The sequence below is a fragment of the Lichenostomus cassidix genome, chromosome 8 (genome assembly GCF_008360975.1).
Source record: "Lichenostomus cassidix isolate B80296 chromosome 8, HeHo_3.0, whole genome shotgun sequence".
Taxonomy (NCBI): domain Eukaryota; kingdom Metazoa; phylum Chordata; class Aves; order Passeriformes; family Meliphagidae; genus Lichenostomus; species Lichenostomus cassidix.
Window position 1 is genome coordinate 23,178,594 of NC_139489.1, and position 15,310 is coordinate 23,193,903.

The following is a 15,310-nucleotide window of genomic DNA, read 5'->3' on the forward strand; positions in this document are numbered from 1 at the left end:
CCAATGACCCAGGCCTGATAACGCCATCTGGGGGCTATCTCCACTGATGGGCCATCAAGGTCTCTGCCAATGACCCAGGCCTGATAACACCATCTGGGGGCTATCTCCACTGATGGGCCATCAAGGTCTCTGCCAATGACCCAGGCCTGATAACGCCATCTGGGGGCTATCTCCACTGATGGGCCATCAAGGTCTCTGGGAGTGACTCATAAGATTGCATTATCCTATTGTGAGATGCCCCGCCCAGAGGGGAGGAACTGAACATTCCCACCTGCATATAAGCTGAGACTCTGGAACAGTGGGGTACCTTTTTTCCACTGGATTCCCAGAGAAGAAGAGCTTGAGAGTCACCACCAGACCACCAGGAACTGATGAGACCTTTCTGCAGGACCACCGCTTCAACAAGACCACATCCATCACTCCAACAGGACCGCAGCCACCATCTAACTGGACTGCTAACACCACCCTGACCGACAGGGTGGCAGGTTGTATTCTGACTTTGTCAGTTTCAACTGTTGTTTCCATATTATTGCCTTATAATAAATACTAGTGAAGAACTGTTATTCCTTTTCCTATATCTTTGCCTGAAAGCCCCTTGATTTCAAAGTTAAAATTATTTGGACAGAAGGAGGGGTTCATATTCTCTATTCTAAGGGAGGTTCCCACCTTTCTTGGCAGACACACATTTTTCAAACCAAGACAGATTTTGTAGTGGAACCAGGAAGCTTGAAGATGGCAGTGAATAAGGAGCTGCTGGAGCAGGACCTCTACAGGCTGCTGGGGGTTGGCGAGAAGGCGTCCGAGAAGGAGGTGAAGACAGCATTCCGGCAGAAGGCCCTGACCTGCCACCCAGACAAGAACCCAGACAATCCCAGGGCAGCAGAACTCTTCCACCAGCTGTCCCAGGCCTTGGCCGTGCTCACAGATGCTGCAGCCAGGGCAGCCTATGACAAGGTGAGGAGGGCGAAGAAGGAGGCTGCAGCAAGGACACAGAAACTCAATGAGACGAGGAAGAAAGTAAAACTTGATCTTGAAGCCAGAGAACGGGAAGCCCAATCCCAGGAGAAAAAAGAGGAGATCAGGATAACAAGATCGTTAGAAGAAGAAATAATCCGCCTGCGTGAGGAGGGCTCCCGGCAGCTGGAGGAGCAGCAGAGGCTGATCAGAGAGCAGATCCGCCTGGAAAGGGGGCAGCACAGCCAAGGCAAGCAGGAAAGAAATGCAGCAGAAGGCAAAATAACTCCTAAGCTCAAGCTCAGGTGGAAATGCAGGAAAGAAGATGAGACAGGAGTGGGATACTCCAAAGATGTGCTGCTGCAGATCCTCCAAAAGTATGGTGATGTGCTCAATTTATTGATCTCCAGCAGGAAGACTGGGAGTGCAGTGGTGGAATTTGCCATGGTGAAGGCAGCTGAGATGGCTGTGAAGAATGAAGTTGGCCTGCTAAATAATCCCCTGAAGATTTCCTGGCTGGAGGGGCAGCCCCAGAGCTACCCCAGCACCATCCTCCCTGACAGCACCAGCCAGCCCAGGACCTCACAGACATCAGTGGTGTTGGAGCAGGACTACGAGAGCCTGGTGATGATGAAGATGCGCCAGGCAGCCAAGAGGCAGCAGCTCATCGAGCAGCTCCAGCAGGAAGAGGAGGAGGAAAAGTCCCACACTTAGCATTAGAGTATGGATTCTCCCCACCCCTTTGTCCCGCCGGAGCTGTTTCTTAATTTAAGTCAAACTTCCTTTTTTAACCAAAAAAACCCAAACAAAAAACAACAAAAAATCACCCCCAAACAAAAAACCCTAACCTTCAACAGACAGTTAAATTAAAAGCAATGAATCACACACCCCATCTATGCAAAGGCAGCTTAACATCTATGCACACCAAAGTTGCATTGTTACCAGAAAAATCTGATCAGCAAATCACACCTTAAAACTCATTGCGGGATATTTTTATTATTTTTTACCCCTGGCAAGCCCACCATCTCAAAGGCAACAGAAGAATTCAGAGATTGGTCCTTTCTGGGGGAGTTTGGGAAGGGCCACAGTAGACAGGATTATACACCAGCACAGAGAGGAACTCAGACTCATGAAATGCTACAGACATTGGATCTCCTGACACACCATGCACAGGGCAAAAAGTGAAGAGGAATTTTTAAGTGCAGGATTCCAGCAAGTCCAGCATCAGCAAGATGCAAACAGTAAACTGCAAGGTAATTCAGATATTACTCCAGGGAAGGTCAGGGATGGTTCAGGCAGCTGTCTCCAAGTATTTCAGCTGGAGAAAAGAATTCAGGAGGGCTTTCCTCCTCACTAAAACTGGTACCAAGACCACAAGCCAGAATATGCTGGTGGCCATCTAAACAGGGCTGTTTCACATTGTGCCCATCAAGAAGCAGAGTGCCCACCCTGCAGGGAGAGGCTCTGCTGGGTGCACAGGTTTGGAAATCCCTGGGAAACAGCCTCTGCCTACCCTTGCCAGCAGCTGAAGCCATGGGAGCAAAGTGTGCTCTGGGGAGAAAGTGATGTTGCTCACCACAATGTGTTTCCCAAAGGCTTGTGGCTCTTGTCCCTGACTCTGTGAAAGACCTTCTCCTGGCCAGTCAAATCTGATGACTGATTAAGCCCTTTCCATACAGGATCTCAGATTGCCTCAGGCCCTTTTTGTAACCTATGAAGGACCAAAAGTGTCAGTGCTTCTAATCTACAAGTCTTAATGGGTTAATGCAAAACCAAAACGCACAACACAGAAAAGCCAAGCGTGGGACCTACAACAGACAAATGTTTGTTCTTGTAAGACTCCCAGGGCAGGAGTCCTGCTGTGACACAAAGAATACTGTGTGCTGTAGCACTCCTTTCCAAAAATATCACCGAAAGACGCTTACATATCACAGATGATTTGGCATCAGAACTAGGGAGCATCAGTGCCAGCACAGGGTATGTGCTAGAAAGATGAATCCACATGGCAGGGTTTTCACATCTACTTGGGCTACAAAGTGCTTACAGGTTGTGTTGGGACTGAGGCTGGCACTGCTCTGACCAGGTCCCCACCATCAGTCCCGGCCCACCCCAGGCATACAAGCAAGCTCAGCTCCCCACAGGCAGCATCACCCACACCTCACTGCCCCAGCCCAGCATGAGACGCATGGCTCTGCTCAGGTCATGGTGACAGGGAAACGCCAGAGGTTCAGCAGATCCAATTTCACTCTGCCTCCCTCTGTTCTACGTGAGAAGACTAAAAAGTCCTCCTGGTCTGGTTTAGAGTGGATGGTGTTTCTGCTTCTTTATTATAGGTATCAACAAGCAGGCAAGCCTTCCTCTGGAGAAGAGTACTTGTGTTATAGGAAAGCTTGACAAAGAAATCCTCTCGCTGGAGCCAAGCCCAGCACTAAGGCCAAGGCTTTGGTCAAATCACTGAAAAGCCCTTGCCAAGATCTGCTTGGCCTCCTGGGCTCCCACTGTCACCACTCCTGCCACCCGAACGCCCCCAGGGGCAGAGCCACACCCCCTGTAAATAAGCAAGCACAACACACACACAAGCACACGCTGAAAGCCATCCCGGCCTCCTCGGCACATCACAAAGCAGCAGTAAAGTTTCAAAGCCCATTTAAGTCCTTTGCATCTCTCCTTCACAGATGACTCAGAAGCAGGGCTAGGAAGCTCTTTTGCACATTCAACTGTAAAACACATGAGGAAGAGGAGCAAGACAACTCTCCTGATTGTTGCTACTGCCTACAGCAAGTTTTGGTACAGATATCCTCTCTTATAGGCACTCAGTGGGTAAAACGTAGCCACAACAAACTTGCCATCAAAAATCTTTCCAGTCAGCATTTTTTGGGCAGCTTTGGAATCACCAGCATTTGCATATTCAACAAAGACCTGAAAGAGAGAGAGGAGAAATAGGACTTCCAGTACACCATGCCACTTGCCTCCTCCCATCCCTGCAACGGGGAAGCCATTCTAAACAAATTTTTCCCCTCTGTCCTTGGTTGAGCAGAGAGCTCTGGAGCTAGAAGGGAAAGAGCTGAATCTCTAAATTGGGATTTCATCTGCTCCTCCATTTGGTAAGGTGGGAGAAAGTATGCTGATGTTCTACATGCTCAACAATTCCTCTCCCACCCATTGGCCTCTCCCCTTCACTCCTTCCATCCATGCTAAAGCTCTTTGGGCACCTCCCATGTTAGGTAACCTTACATAACCAGGAAGGAACCTGTGCTGTCCTTCAAAATAGCCATCTATTTTTAGCACTGCCATCAGCCTGGAGATTTCCAGGCACTGAGCAGCAGTCCTGCAGCACAAGGAACATACGTGGGAACACACAGTCTCGTCCCCCCATTCACTTACTTGGCCTTTACCAGGATTCTCCTTTGGAATAAGCAAGGAAACCACCGGTCCATATTTCTGACACTCCTCCCTTATGTCTTCCAGGACATCTGGGAAAGAAAAGAGCTGCTTGTCTTTCACTTTGCAAACTAGGGCAAGCCAAGAAAGTACTGCAGGTGAGACGAACACATCAACAAATATTCTTTTCCTTTTAATTTAAAATAAACAAGCACAAAGTGACACAGCAGAAACTGACGGTGATTAATGGTCACGTAATGAGATGGAAGTGTCTGAACGAGTCTCAGGAACTCAGACCTGCAGGTAGTGAACCTCCAACAGCAGGGTTTGGAGCCCATGCACAGTGCTTCTCCTTGCACACAAAGGTACTTCCAGTAGCTACAACATCAGGGATTTATGAGTGCCTGCTATGGCACTTGGAGGAGGGGAACTAAAGTAGCTGCCACAAGCCCTTCTTTGTGTGAGCAGAATTCAACTTTTAAACTCATGTCCCCAGAGCTCTCTCGCTTGTGTGCCACTCACATGGATTTGACAGCAAGCAGAAATGCAAATCCCACCAACATGCCTGCCATCTTTAAGAATTCCAGTGAGATATTTGTCTGCTGAGATCTTGGATAAGTTCATTAGCAAATTTTTAAGGATCTGTGCTATTGAGCTTCAGAGTCCAGTATATTTCCAGCAGAAGCTCAGAGCCACAAATACATTATGAATTCTGTGGGCATCTAATCAAAAAAGAAAAAGTGTTTTGTTCTATTTTTTCAACTTGGGATTCTTCAAGAAGTCCCTACAATCTCTGCTTTCAATCTCTGTCTATTCTCTTTAGTGCAGTTGGCCCCTTGCTACTAAATCTCAGCTGAGCAGCTCTTTGTTTGCTGTTCTTGGGCCTATTAATTGCTCACCTGCTTGCTCTCACATCCCCAGAGCCAAACAAAACAGAGCCTGTAAGACATCACTGCTATATGGGAATTGCACTAACCTTCATATTCTTCTTCACACTGCAGAGAAGCATCACTTAGAACATTTAGCAGCCTCAGCACAGGTGTGGGAAGCATCACCAAATCTTCAATATGGGGAGCTGTTTGACACCCACAGAATTAAAAAAATAAAGTCAATGTCAAAGGAGCAAGCAAACTGGAAGTTGACTCAATATCTGCCATGATACATAAGCACTTACTGCTCTTTGCAGTAGTTTTGCTTCTCCCCACTATTAATTGCACTTACAGTCTGAATTCTCTGTTTCCAACTTAACCTGTGCACTGAGAGACTCTTGCAAAGGGTTCAGTGCACTCTGCAATTATTCTGAGGCCAGCATCTGAAATTGCTTTTAAAATTAAGGCTAGAGCTGTGTCTATTTAGTCCAGTCTCAGAAACTGATGGGACCCAATGACCTATGCTAGTTGAACAAACTACCCCATATATATGGAGATGTGAGAAGATGAAAGAAATCCTCTGCTACTTGCCGCTCCTATCACTGCTCCCAGACAAGCTGAAAACAGGCTGGCCAGCTTCTCTAGCTCCAATTCTTAACCTATACTAAGGCACAGGTCTCATATCTCCCTAGAATATCTTTTAGCTGTTCCCTGAACACCACATAAACCCCCCTCCCCTCGAAATCAAACTGCAATCCACAGTTTTGAAGACCGCCATACTTAAGTTACTTAAACAATGCAGGACTGTAGAATCAAGCATGGCCGTAAGGTGGGTGAGCAATGATCCTGTGAAGGACTCCACAAGAGCAGAAATAAAACCCTTTGGGCACTGGAGATAGGGCACTGGGCTCTGGAAAAGAAGCAGCTCCAGGATGGCCCAGAGCAGTGTAGCAATGTGGGAAAAGGAAACAGTCAAGGAGGAAAGGTTAATGGCAAACTATGAAAGTCACCTGAGTCATATGAGGATATCCAGTCCTCTGGAAACTCAAAGCCTCAGGGACAGTGTCACTTCTCCAGGAAAAAAGCTACATTTCATGTTCCTACACAGGAATATCAGGCCATTAAGGAATTTCAGATCTGGGCACCTAATTTGCAGTACTTGGAGAGCGTTAATGCGTTTATTTGTTTTGGCAGCTACAGCAGCTGAACACAATAGCAGTACCTCACAGCTCTGCCACTTGACAGTGAGAGGGGAGAGAAAAGGGAAATGGCTTCATTTCTCCAGTCTGAGCCTTCTGACCATGTGTGCAAAGTGAGCTATTATTTCCTAGGAAATACTTTTCCAAGCTAAACACACAATGCCTGTGAGGGAGCTGACAGGCACAGTCAGAAGATATTGATCTGACAGTGCAAGAAGAGATGCAAGGCAAGCACAGACGCTGTAAATCTCCTCCTGCCTGTCATGGAAGAGTCTTTATGAAAAGCTCCAAGTATGAAAGGCCTTATCAGTACAGATGATGCCCAGACAGCTCTCAGGAGCAGCCCTTTGAAGAAAGGTGCTGCCTTCAGATAACCAGGCATTTTCCAGCTCCAAGTGAACCTCTAGGAAAATTATTCCACAGGACTATTTGCAACCAAGACACATCAGATGAACCGAAGACTGAAAGAACATTTTAGTGTCACCATGGTCTTATATGTTGCCACCTTTTAGTCACAGAATGACAGAATTGCTTAGGTTGGAAAAGATCTTTTAAATCATCAACCCCAACCCAGCATGGCCAACCCCACCACTAAACAGGTGCCACATCTATACATCTTTTAAATATCTCTGGGGATAGTGACACTATCACTTCCCTGGCCAGCCTGTTCCCATGCTTGACAACACTTTCACTGAAGAAATTTTTCCTAACATCCAATCTAAACCTCCTCTGGTGCAACCTGAGGTGGTTTCTTCTTGTCCTGTTACCTGGGAGAAAAGGCAGACACTAAAGTAAACCAGTCCTTCATTTCATATGTCTTTTTCAGAGAGGGAGAAAAACCAAACCCTAGAACTCAGAGACACCTGGTCTTCTTGTACCCAAGTGAAACATGTATCTCCTGCAATACACTTCTGTCCTAGGAGGTACTTTCTGCCCAGCCCCTCTGCTCCTTTTCAAATGCCAGATGACACCAACCACACAGACAACACAGGAAAGAACTTGATGAACTGGAAAGTCAAGACTTGGCTGTAAATGACAAGGAAAGCCATTCTCAGCTGTCTTTGCTCTAAACAGAACAGCCGTGTCCAAGTGAAGGGCAATGACAGATCATTTTCTGACTTGCTGGGAAAGCAACAGTAAATGCTTCTTTGTGCAGACAAGCGTATGTGCAAGTCTGGCAAAGAAAAGAAGCAGCAAAGAGAACTAAGAAAAATGGAAGCTGTTATATAAGCTCCTAGCACTAACCACAGAAGCACCTTCCTCGGTACAGTTAGAGGTCTGTGTGTTTAAAACCAGCCCAGAAAGCACTGCCAATACACAATTCCCTCTGCTCTGGCTGGAAGGTTCAGCCATGGAAGCCAGCTTTGATTACAAGAGTCCCAGTTTCTGAGACATAAGTGAAGTTTGGAAACAGGAATGAGTTTGTTACCTTTGCCTAACACATAGAAATATCAGTACCTATGAGAAGCAATACTCAATACCTTTCTCTGCAAAGTACACCAAGGAGCTTAAGAAAAGCACAGCTAAGATTCAAGGGGAAATGCTAGCTCATTAATGAAGCATTAATTTATGCTGCAGAAAACCTGGATGCAGAGCTCTTCACTGGTGTTCTTGAAAGCCTTCAAGCTCTGGAGAACGCTACTGTGTTGCTTTTGGAATAGTACACAGGGAAGGGCACAAGCCTCAACAGGGAGGTCTCAGCCCACCTTCTACTGACTCCCTGCAACCCTCATTGGGAGGTCTTGAAGAAACACCCCTATTTAACAGAATCAAAGTGAAAGCACCAGATGAAAGTGACAGTGACATCTGTCCATGACGTGCCACACAGGCACCAGAAGAGACAGGCCAGTCACTGCAAAAATAGGCTCACACCACAAGAACACACTAGGGCTATCTGACCTGTGCAGAGGCAGCAGCAGATGCCACCACCAGCCACTGCCCAAGGCACTCACATTCCTGGTGATTTCTGAACTGGGAAACACTTGGTGTAAGAAAACCCATCTGCTCACCACAAACAGCACTGCGCTCTTCAAAAGCACCTCAACTGTCAGAACGTTAGGTAAATATCTTGGTTATTTCTGTCCCCTCAGATGAATGCTGCTGCCAATGCACTCTTGGGGGTAGAATGTAATCAGAGTCCAGCTAGGGAAAAGTAACAGCCCATGAGGCTGGAGGGGCAGGGCAACACTGAGAACACAGGCATCACTCTGATCTCCCTGCTGTGGTACCATGGAGAGCTGGCGAGTGCCACAGAGGAGCAGCAACGAGGACAGACCCAGAAACAACAGTTAATTGCCCTCTGTGCTGTGTCCAGCACATGCTGAGAGAGTCCTGAGCAGGGGCCACAAGCACAGCTTACCAAAGGGAATGCTGAAGAACGGGCTGCATAAAGCCTTCTCAGCGGAGGCTCGTTTTCCTTGGTCACAATGAAGCATGCTGCAAGAGAAGACACCTTTATGTTCATGCATGTGACATTCCTACACCGACAAATGCCACTCAGGCTGGAAACTGAGATAGAGGAACACCCTATCTTTGGGGTGGTTATGGTACAAGGAGAAGAGTGGGAAGAACATCTTCCAATTTGCAGCTGAAGTACACCAGAGGGATCCCCTGAAAGCATTTTGGGTAGATGGAGGAACAGGCTTTCCTTCACGTCTCTCAACACCAAATAATTGAAATTGCTCACCTGCAAGTTTACAAGGAACACAGCATGTTCCAGCTCCACCTTACGCCATTCATCCCACATCTCAGGCATACATCCAGTCTCGTGAGAGTGATCACACTCCAAGGTGCTCCCACATCTTTTCACAAATGGGATTCAAAGCAGCTAGTAACCCAGAGCTTGCCTGAGAATTTCCCTAACTTGGCTTTACGAGGAGCTCCCGATACTATTTCTGCCAAGTTGCGTCCTCATTCCCTCTGCAGCCTCAAAGCACAGTCACAGGACAGTGAAAACAATCCCCTTGGCAGACTCCTCGGGAGAGTTGCAAAAGTGCCTTTGAATCCTGACAGCAGTGGAGAGCAGCACTTTCTGCCCCCCTCCCTCATTTTCATGATAACACTCCCCAAAAGCAGCAATTCTCCAGTTTTCTCCATCTCTTGGTTACAAGTGCAAAGCACTGTAACAGCAAATGATCAACATCATGACTGATACTCTATGTGCTTACTCCAAATTGTGCCAAAATTAGAGGAACTGAAACATCTCAGCTAATGCTTGTACTTGTTACCAGCATAGTTATCAAACATGCTATGGTACCTTTTGATAAGGTCTCTGAGGTGATAAGCTGGAATGGCTGAATTAACCACCCCCTCACTGGCAAATATGCGATCAATGATGGCAGAACTGTTTGTCTGGAAAGAAAAATAAACAGTGACTAGGCCAGTAAAAAACAGACTGTGCAAAGCTTGCAATATCCCACCATTTTCTGGACTGGATGCAGAGGGCTGTGGTACTGTGGGGTTTTATGAGAGATCCCCAATGCTAAAGCTTCACACATTAAACTAGAAGGCTCACATCAAATGATTTTTTTTCCCATTTGGCTACACAAAAGCTAGAAACTTCTACATGCAGGAAAATTTGCTGTTACTGTGGAGATTATGATACTGAAAGGATCCCCTTTCTGGAAAGGGGAACACAAAAAGTTATTTCATAGACAGAGGACAGCATCAGGCCCCAGGCTCACAACACAGAGCTTTCCTCTTGTTTTCTCAGGATCTAGACTTACAAGATCCCCAAATCAGAAATAACATTAAACTAAGCCCAGCAAATAATTCCTGTCATCGTGCTGCTGAACTAGCTGACACCCATCACCCACTGATTTTGTTTTTCCTCCTTTGCCACACTACAGCCAGCCCAATTTGCCTACCAAATCTATGCAAGACTCACGCCCCAAACAGAGACTCCTGGAACACTCCTATTTCAGTAACCTGAACACAGGTAGCATTCAGACACGCCAGTCCACAGGGCAGGTGGGTCCTTAAGGCTCTGGAATCTTAATTCTCAAGGCAATAGGATTAAAGAAACATCCTGGAAACATTACCTAGTTGCCAGGTGCTACCTCACAAATCCAGATTACGAACAAGAAGCAGGAGGATTCATTTGGGGCAATCAAGAACTGTCTCACCTTCCATTCCTGAGATTGGACTGTATGTTTCAGTTTCATTCCTGAGAACATTTCCAGTAAAACGATTCCCAGACTCCACAGATCCACAGCAGAGGTACACTCCGTCTCACTCTGGAGCCCTGCCTGCGCCAGGCAGTTCTGCAGTTCTGCCTCTGGAGCCCGATACCCGTCTGTTTGAATATATTTCACATCCTATGGGAGATCAAACACACAGAAAAAGTTAAATTTCCAGACTCAGGTTCTCCACTGTACTCTTAAATCAGTTCACAGATATCCTTCCAAACAGGTCCCCAAAATACTACTGCTAAACTGACAGAAAGCATTGTACAGCCAGTTGTGCAAGGCAGGCAGTTCAACTCCCCGTACTGCTGTGCTGAGGAAAAAACAGGGCTGTCTGGAAAGGAAAACATCTCCCAGCAAAACAGCACTAACATCTGACCTCTGAAAGGCAGCACTGCTGGGAGGAAGAGGCTGGATGTCATTGTGGACTGGCCCTTTAACTTCTCCTACATGCAGAAGATGCTAGAAATTTTGGGATAAGGGTTCAACACCCACAATGTGCTTCCACGCCAGCTGTGTGAGAGGACATACAGCCCTGTCTGAGCAGTGAGGATCAGGAGCTGCTGCCATTATTCAAGTGCTGATGTTCTCTGGAACAAAATGTTAAAAGAACGAAGCAGGCAGCCAAAATGCTCAGACAAGGAAATCATCAAAGGCACTTCCCATGCACCTCTTCCCTCTCCCCTGAAGCCTCAAGTGCTGCAGCAATCAATACCTGCCCAGATGCCATGGCTGGCACAGTGAAAGAAAATGCCCACATGCTGCCTGCTCCACAGAAAATAGAGAATTATAGAATCACACAAGTGGTGGCTGGAGGGGCTGCTCTGAAGGCTCCAGTGCAGCTTCCTGCTCCCAGGCAATACCTGATCAGTCAGCTGTGGCTTTGTCCAGCTAAGTCTTCTAAGTGTCCAAAGACAAACTGCATGCTGTGTCTTTTTAAAACATGGGGGCTTGTTTTAGACACAGTGATGCAACTCCAGGAATATGCAAGAATATGCAAGCCTACTTCCTCCTGGATAAAGCACAGGATTAGGAATTCTTATCATGAGAATATATTCAGACCAAGATTACATGGTTCTCTGACTGAAAATACAGTTTACAGAAGACATCTTCTGGCAACAGAGCTCAAAACTGGTTTATAAACTAAAAAATTATACACAAACTGCTCATCAGTGTCCCTCCTCCTATCAGCAGGGAGCAGAACCTCCAGCATGGCAATAGCAGCAACTTGGCAGCCCCCCAAACAACATTTGGAGATAACGAAAACACTGTGGTCAATGGCACCAGCAAAAAGAGCAAGACAGCATTTCACTCCTACCACCTAAAGCATCATGAGAGCTGTAAGTGGTTGACACCTCACTCTGTGCACAACCATTCCCTGTTAAGCAGTAATGGCAGGAAAATTTGCGTAAGGATAAGCTTGGCAAGGCTGTCATAAATAAAAGTAGCATGGTCTTTGACTCAGATAAGGAAATGATGCACGTAGGCTGCTGCCCAAGGCAGGGGCGGGACGCTGGTACCTGGTGCACATTCAAAGCAAGGTCAGAAGGTTCACCCATACAGCCAGTGCATTTCTGAGAAAGGACAGAGGAAATTCAGCCCAAAGAAAGCAGACTGGAAGAAACCATGGGAGCAAATAACACACCCAATCAATTATTATGAGGCAACTCACACAGCAGGCAGCAAAAACAGACCTGCATTAAATAAAAATATCTGCATTAGACACAGGACACCAGGAGTGTGTATTTTGCTGATAGACAGCGACAGATTACCACCACAAACTCAGCCAAGAATGTGGGAGAACTGAAGACAACATGGAGGAGTTAAGAAGTCCAAACATTAAAAACAACTCCTGTACCAAAGAATTCAGAGATAGGTCACCCACACAGCCCTCTGACATTCACAATCAGTGGGCTGTACTGTCAATACCAGGTAAACCAGTAAAAAAGTACATAAATTTAAAAGTGAGTAAAGTGTGTGGAATAGGGACAAACCAGGACAATGTAGGCGAGACAGAAAAAATTAAAGTTTGCTTCCATCACCCAGTGATTAAAGGCAAATGTGCTACAAGGTTACCTGATGGAAAAGCTTTACTGAGACTCCTCACAGGCTGCTACTGAGAGAAGGAGGGGTGAAAGGAAGATCTATCAAGCCAACAGCAGAACCTCCTGAGGCTCCCTGCTTCCATCAGAAGCCATGGAAGAGAATAAAATGGGCAAGGACAAACAAACAACTCATTATCACCTAAACAAAAGTGACAGCAAGAAGATGGAGCAAAAGCCCAGCAAATGGGAAAAGCAGAGTAGAACAGGCAGAGACTGTCTGTGTCAGCAAAGAACAGACACTGCCCACCCAGGACCAGACTATGGGCTTTTGATACACATGGGAAAGAAACATCCAGACTTCCTGAGAAGGCTGCTGAAGATTGGGAGAAAGTAAAGACAAGCACAAGGACACTGCCAGAGATAACACAGTTCGCTGAGCAGGCTGATGGAAAAGCCTGGAATACTACTACACATGATAAGTGATGATAAAAGGGAATTCTACATTTCTGGGTCTTCCCACTCATCTGACCACATAAAAACTAGCAAACTTCCCAGGAAGCTGAGACACCTCTTTTCTCAGTACAACATTAACACTGGAATTTGCAGCACAAAGGCTACAACACCAACAGAAACCAGAGACATGCAAGGAGAATGGGAATATGAGCTTCTGTCTCTGGGACCAGACAACATTTTAGCCTTTTCCAGTAAACCCTCAGCACCAGCTCAGCTCCTACTCTGATCAGGTCACTTCAAAAACATCACAGAGCCACACAACTCATCCCAGAGCCATCTGCCTCAAGAGTAGCACATTCCAAACCTGATTCCCCTCTTTGAAGCTAAGTCCAAAGTCAATGAGCTTAAAGCACTCCTCCTCTGCACTCCACAGGATGTTGCGTGGCTTGAGGTCTGCATGCACGTAGCCTTTGTGGTGCAGGAACGCCAGGGCTTCCAGAACATCTCGGGCGCAGTGCTGGATCATCCACATGGAGCAGCCCTGGTTGCTGGAGTGCAGCAGCAGCTCAGACACGCTGATGTCCAGCAGTTCCAGCAGCAGACAGCGAGAAGGGCCGTTGGCAGAGTAGTGGTTGGTGAACACGCCATAGAGTGTCACTACAACGAGACACAGGGACAGGCATCGGTAACGAGCACAGGGCCAGCACCTTCCACAGAAGCTGCAGGAGGCAGCTCGGCTGTTTTGTAAAGGGTGATGTTCAGAAAGATGGAGAAGCAGGGAGGAAGCAGCAAGGGAAAACCAGCCATGTCACCCCTATGGGCGTCAGAGGATAGGCTGGTCTCACAAAACCCACCAGGCTCTGCTAAAGCTCCTGCTAAGAAGGACAGTCTCTGGGACATGAATAAGCACATCCCAGTGGGCAAACTGGACATAGTGCAGCTCTTTAGAGTCATGTCAATCTCATCCTGTGACAAACCTTGCAGATTGGGAACCTGAGCACTGTCTGGGTGTCCAGGCACACTACGGCATTAAAAAGCATTTCACACCAAAAAAAGATATCAGTGGTGGGTGAACTTGGGCGCTTTCAGCAGCCACCTCAGACACACAGGCTTCCTCCCTTCCCAAGCTCATTCCCACCCATAGATGCAGCCCAGAAGCTCCAGCCCAGAGCCAGGCAGGCCAGCACAAACACACTGTCCCACAGGAGGCACAGTCCTTGCTGGGGCTCTGGCACTCTGCCCAAAGGAGGACTCAGGGGTGTCCTGCCTGCAGTGACCTGCTCTGCTCATCTCTCCTGCCCACCCTCGGGATGTCACCCACAGATCCCCCACCCACGGAAGAGGAGGGCACCCAGGAGGCTAACCTACGGGGATTCAACGGAGCACCCACTGCAGGGAGGCTGCTTTGGGCTGTCCAGGCTAGGAGCTCAAACCTGCCCACCCAGGGGTGCCAATCCGAGCGGAACATTGGCCTGGGGGTGCCTAGGCCTGCCGGTGCGGGTGGGTTTGGGAGCCACGCTGCCTGTATTCCCAAAGGAGTTGGTGGCTCTCCTCCCTGGCTGGGGAAGTGGTTTGGAGACAGCCGTTTGGCCAGGGGCAGACTGCCTTGGGAGGGTGCTCTAGGGACACGGGGTGCCTGCGAGGAGAGTGTTTAGGGATCGGGGAGGGATGGGGGCCTGCCCGGGCTGCGGGGTGCCGTTACCGATGTTGCGGTGCCCGCGGAGCTGCTCGAGCGCGGCGCGCTCCTTGCGGAACCCGTACTCGGCGCAGTCGGCGGCGGGCGGGCGGGCGCCGGGGCGGCGGGCGGGGCCGGGCCGCGGCCCCGGGGGCGGCACGAACTCCTTGACGGCGCCGGGGGGGGCCCGGGGGTCCCCGCAGCAGCGCACCCGGTACACCGAGGCCGAGGAGCCGCTGCCCAGCGGCGCCTGCACCTCCCACAGCCGGCCCAGCGCCTCCAGCAGCGGCGGCGCCGCGCCCCACGCGCACCCCGACATGGCGCCGTCCCGCCTCACATCGCCGTCCCGCCGCTGCCCCGCCGCTGCCCCGCGGTGCGCCCCGGCACCGGCACCGGCCGCCGCCGCGCTCCGGCCGCCATGACACCGGAAACGGGGCGGCACCGCCCTCCCGAGGGGAGGGACGGGAGAGGCGGGGAGGGGAGGAGCCGCTCGGCCCGGGAACCAGCGCGGCTTCTCAGTGCCTCCGGTGTCCTTCTGTCCACACACCGA

At 48.7% G+C, this 15,310-nt stretch overlaps 1 protein-coding gene and 1 pseudogene across 2 annotated transcripts; one reads left to right on the forward strand and one right to left on the reverse strand.

Annotated features, from left to right (window-relative positions):
• Positions 1 to 42: 42 nt before the first annotated feature.
• LOC146434078 (dnaJ homolog subfamily C member 17 pseudogene) lies at positions 43 to 3,538 on the forward strand (annotated as a pseudogene).
• Positions 1,925 to 15,207, reverse strand: UHMK1 (U2AF homology motif kinase 1). 2 transcript variants are annotated; one of them, XM_085068383.1, is made up of 8 exons: positions 14,788 to 15,207; positions 13,450 to 13,742; positions 10,528 to 10,719; positions 9,660 to 9,754; positions 8,763 to 8,839; positions 5,312 to 5,410; positions 4,339 to 4,427; positions 1,925 to 3,873 (listed from the first exon to the last, which is right to left on the reverse strand). In XM_085068383.1, the coding sequence occupies exons 1-8, from the start codon at positions 15,077 to 15,079 to the stop codon at positions 3,727 to 3,729; spliced, it is 1,284 nt and encodes a 427-aa protein (XP_084924509.1). In that variant the 5' UTR covers positions 15,080 to 15,207; the 3' UTR covers positions 1,925 to 3,726. The 2 variants fall into 2 exon arrangements, with proteins under 2 accessions (XP_084924509.1, XP_084924510.1); XM_085068384.1 differs by lacking the exon at positions 14,788 to 15,207 and adding an exon at positions 13,940 to 14,012.
• Positions 15,208 to 15,310: the final 103 nt, after the last annotated feature.

What these genes read in the sequence shown, in the direction of transcription:
- UHMK1 (XM_085068383.1), bottom strand. Translation starts at nt 15,079, where the DNA reads ATGTCGGGGTGCGCGTGGGGCGCGGCGCCGCCGCTGCTGGAGGCGCTG. An exon ending in GCTTCAAAGAGGGGAATCAG is followed by an intron (nt 10,720 to 13,449) that starts GTTTGGAATGTG and finishes GATCTCCCATAG; the next exon opens with GATGTGAAATATATTCAAAC. An exon ending in GTGTGAAGAAGAATATGAAG is followed by an intron (nt 4,428 to 5,311) that starts GTTAGTGCAATT and finishes TTTCTTTCCCAG; the next exon opens with ATGTCCTGGAAGACATAAGG.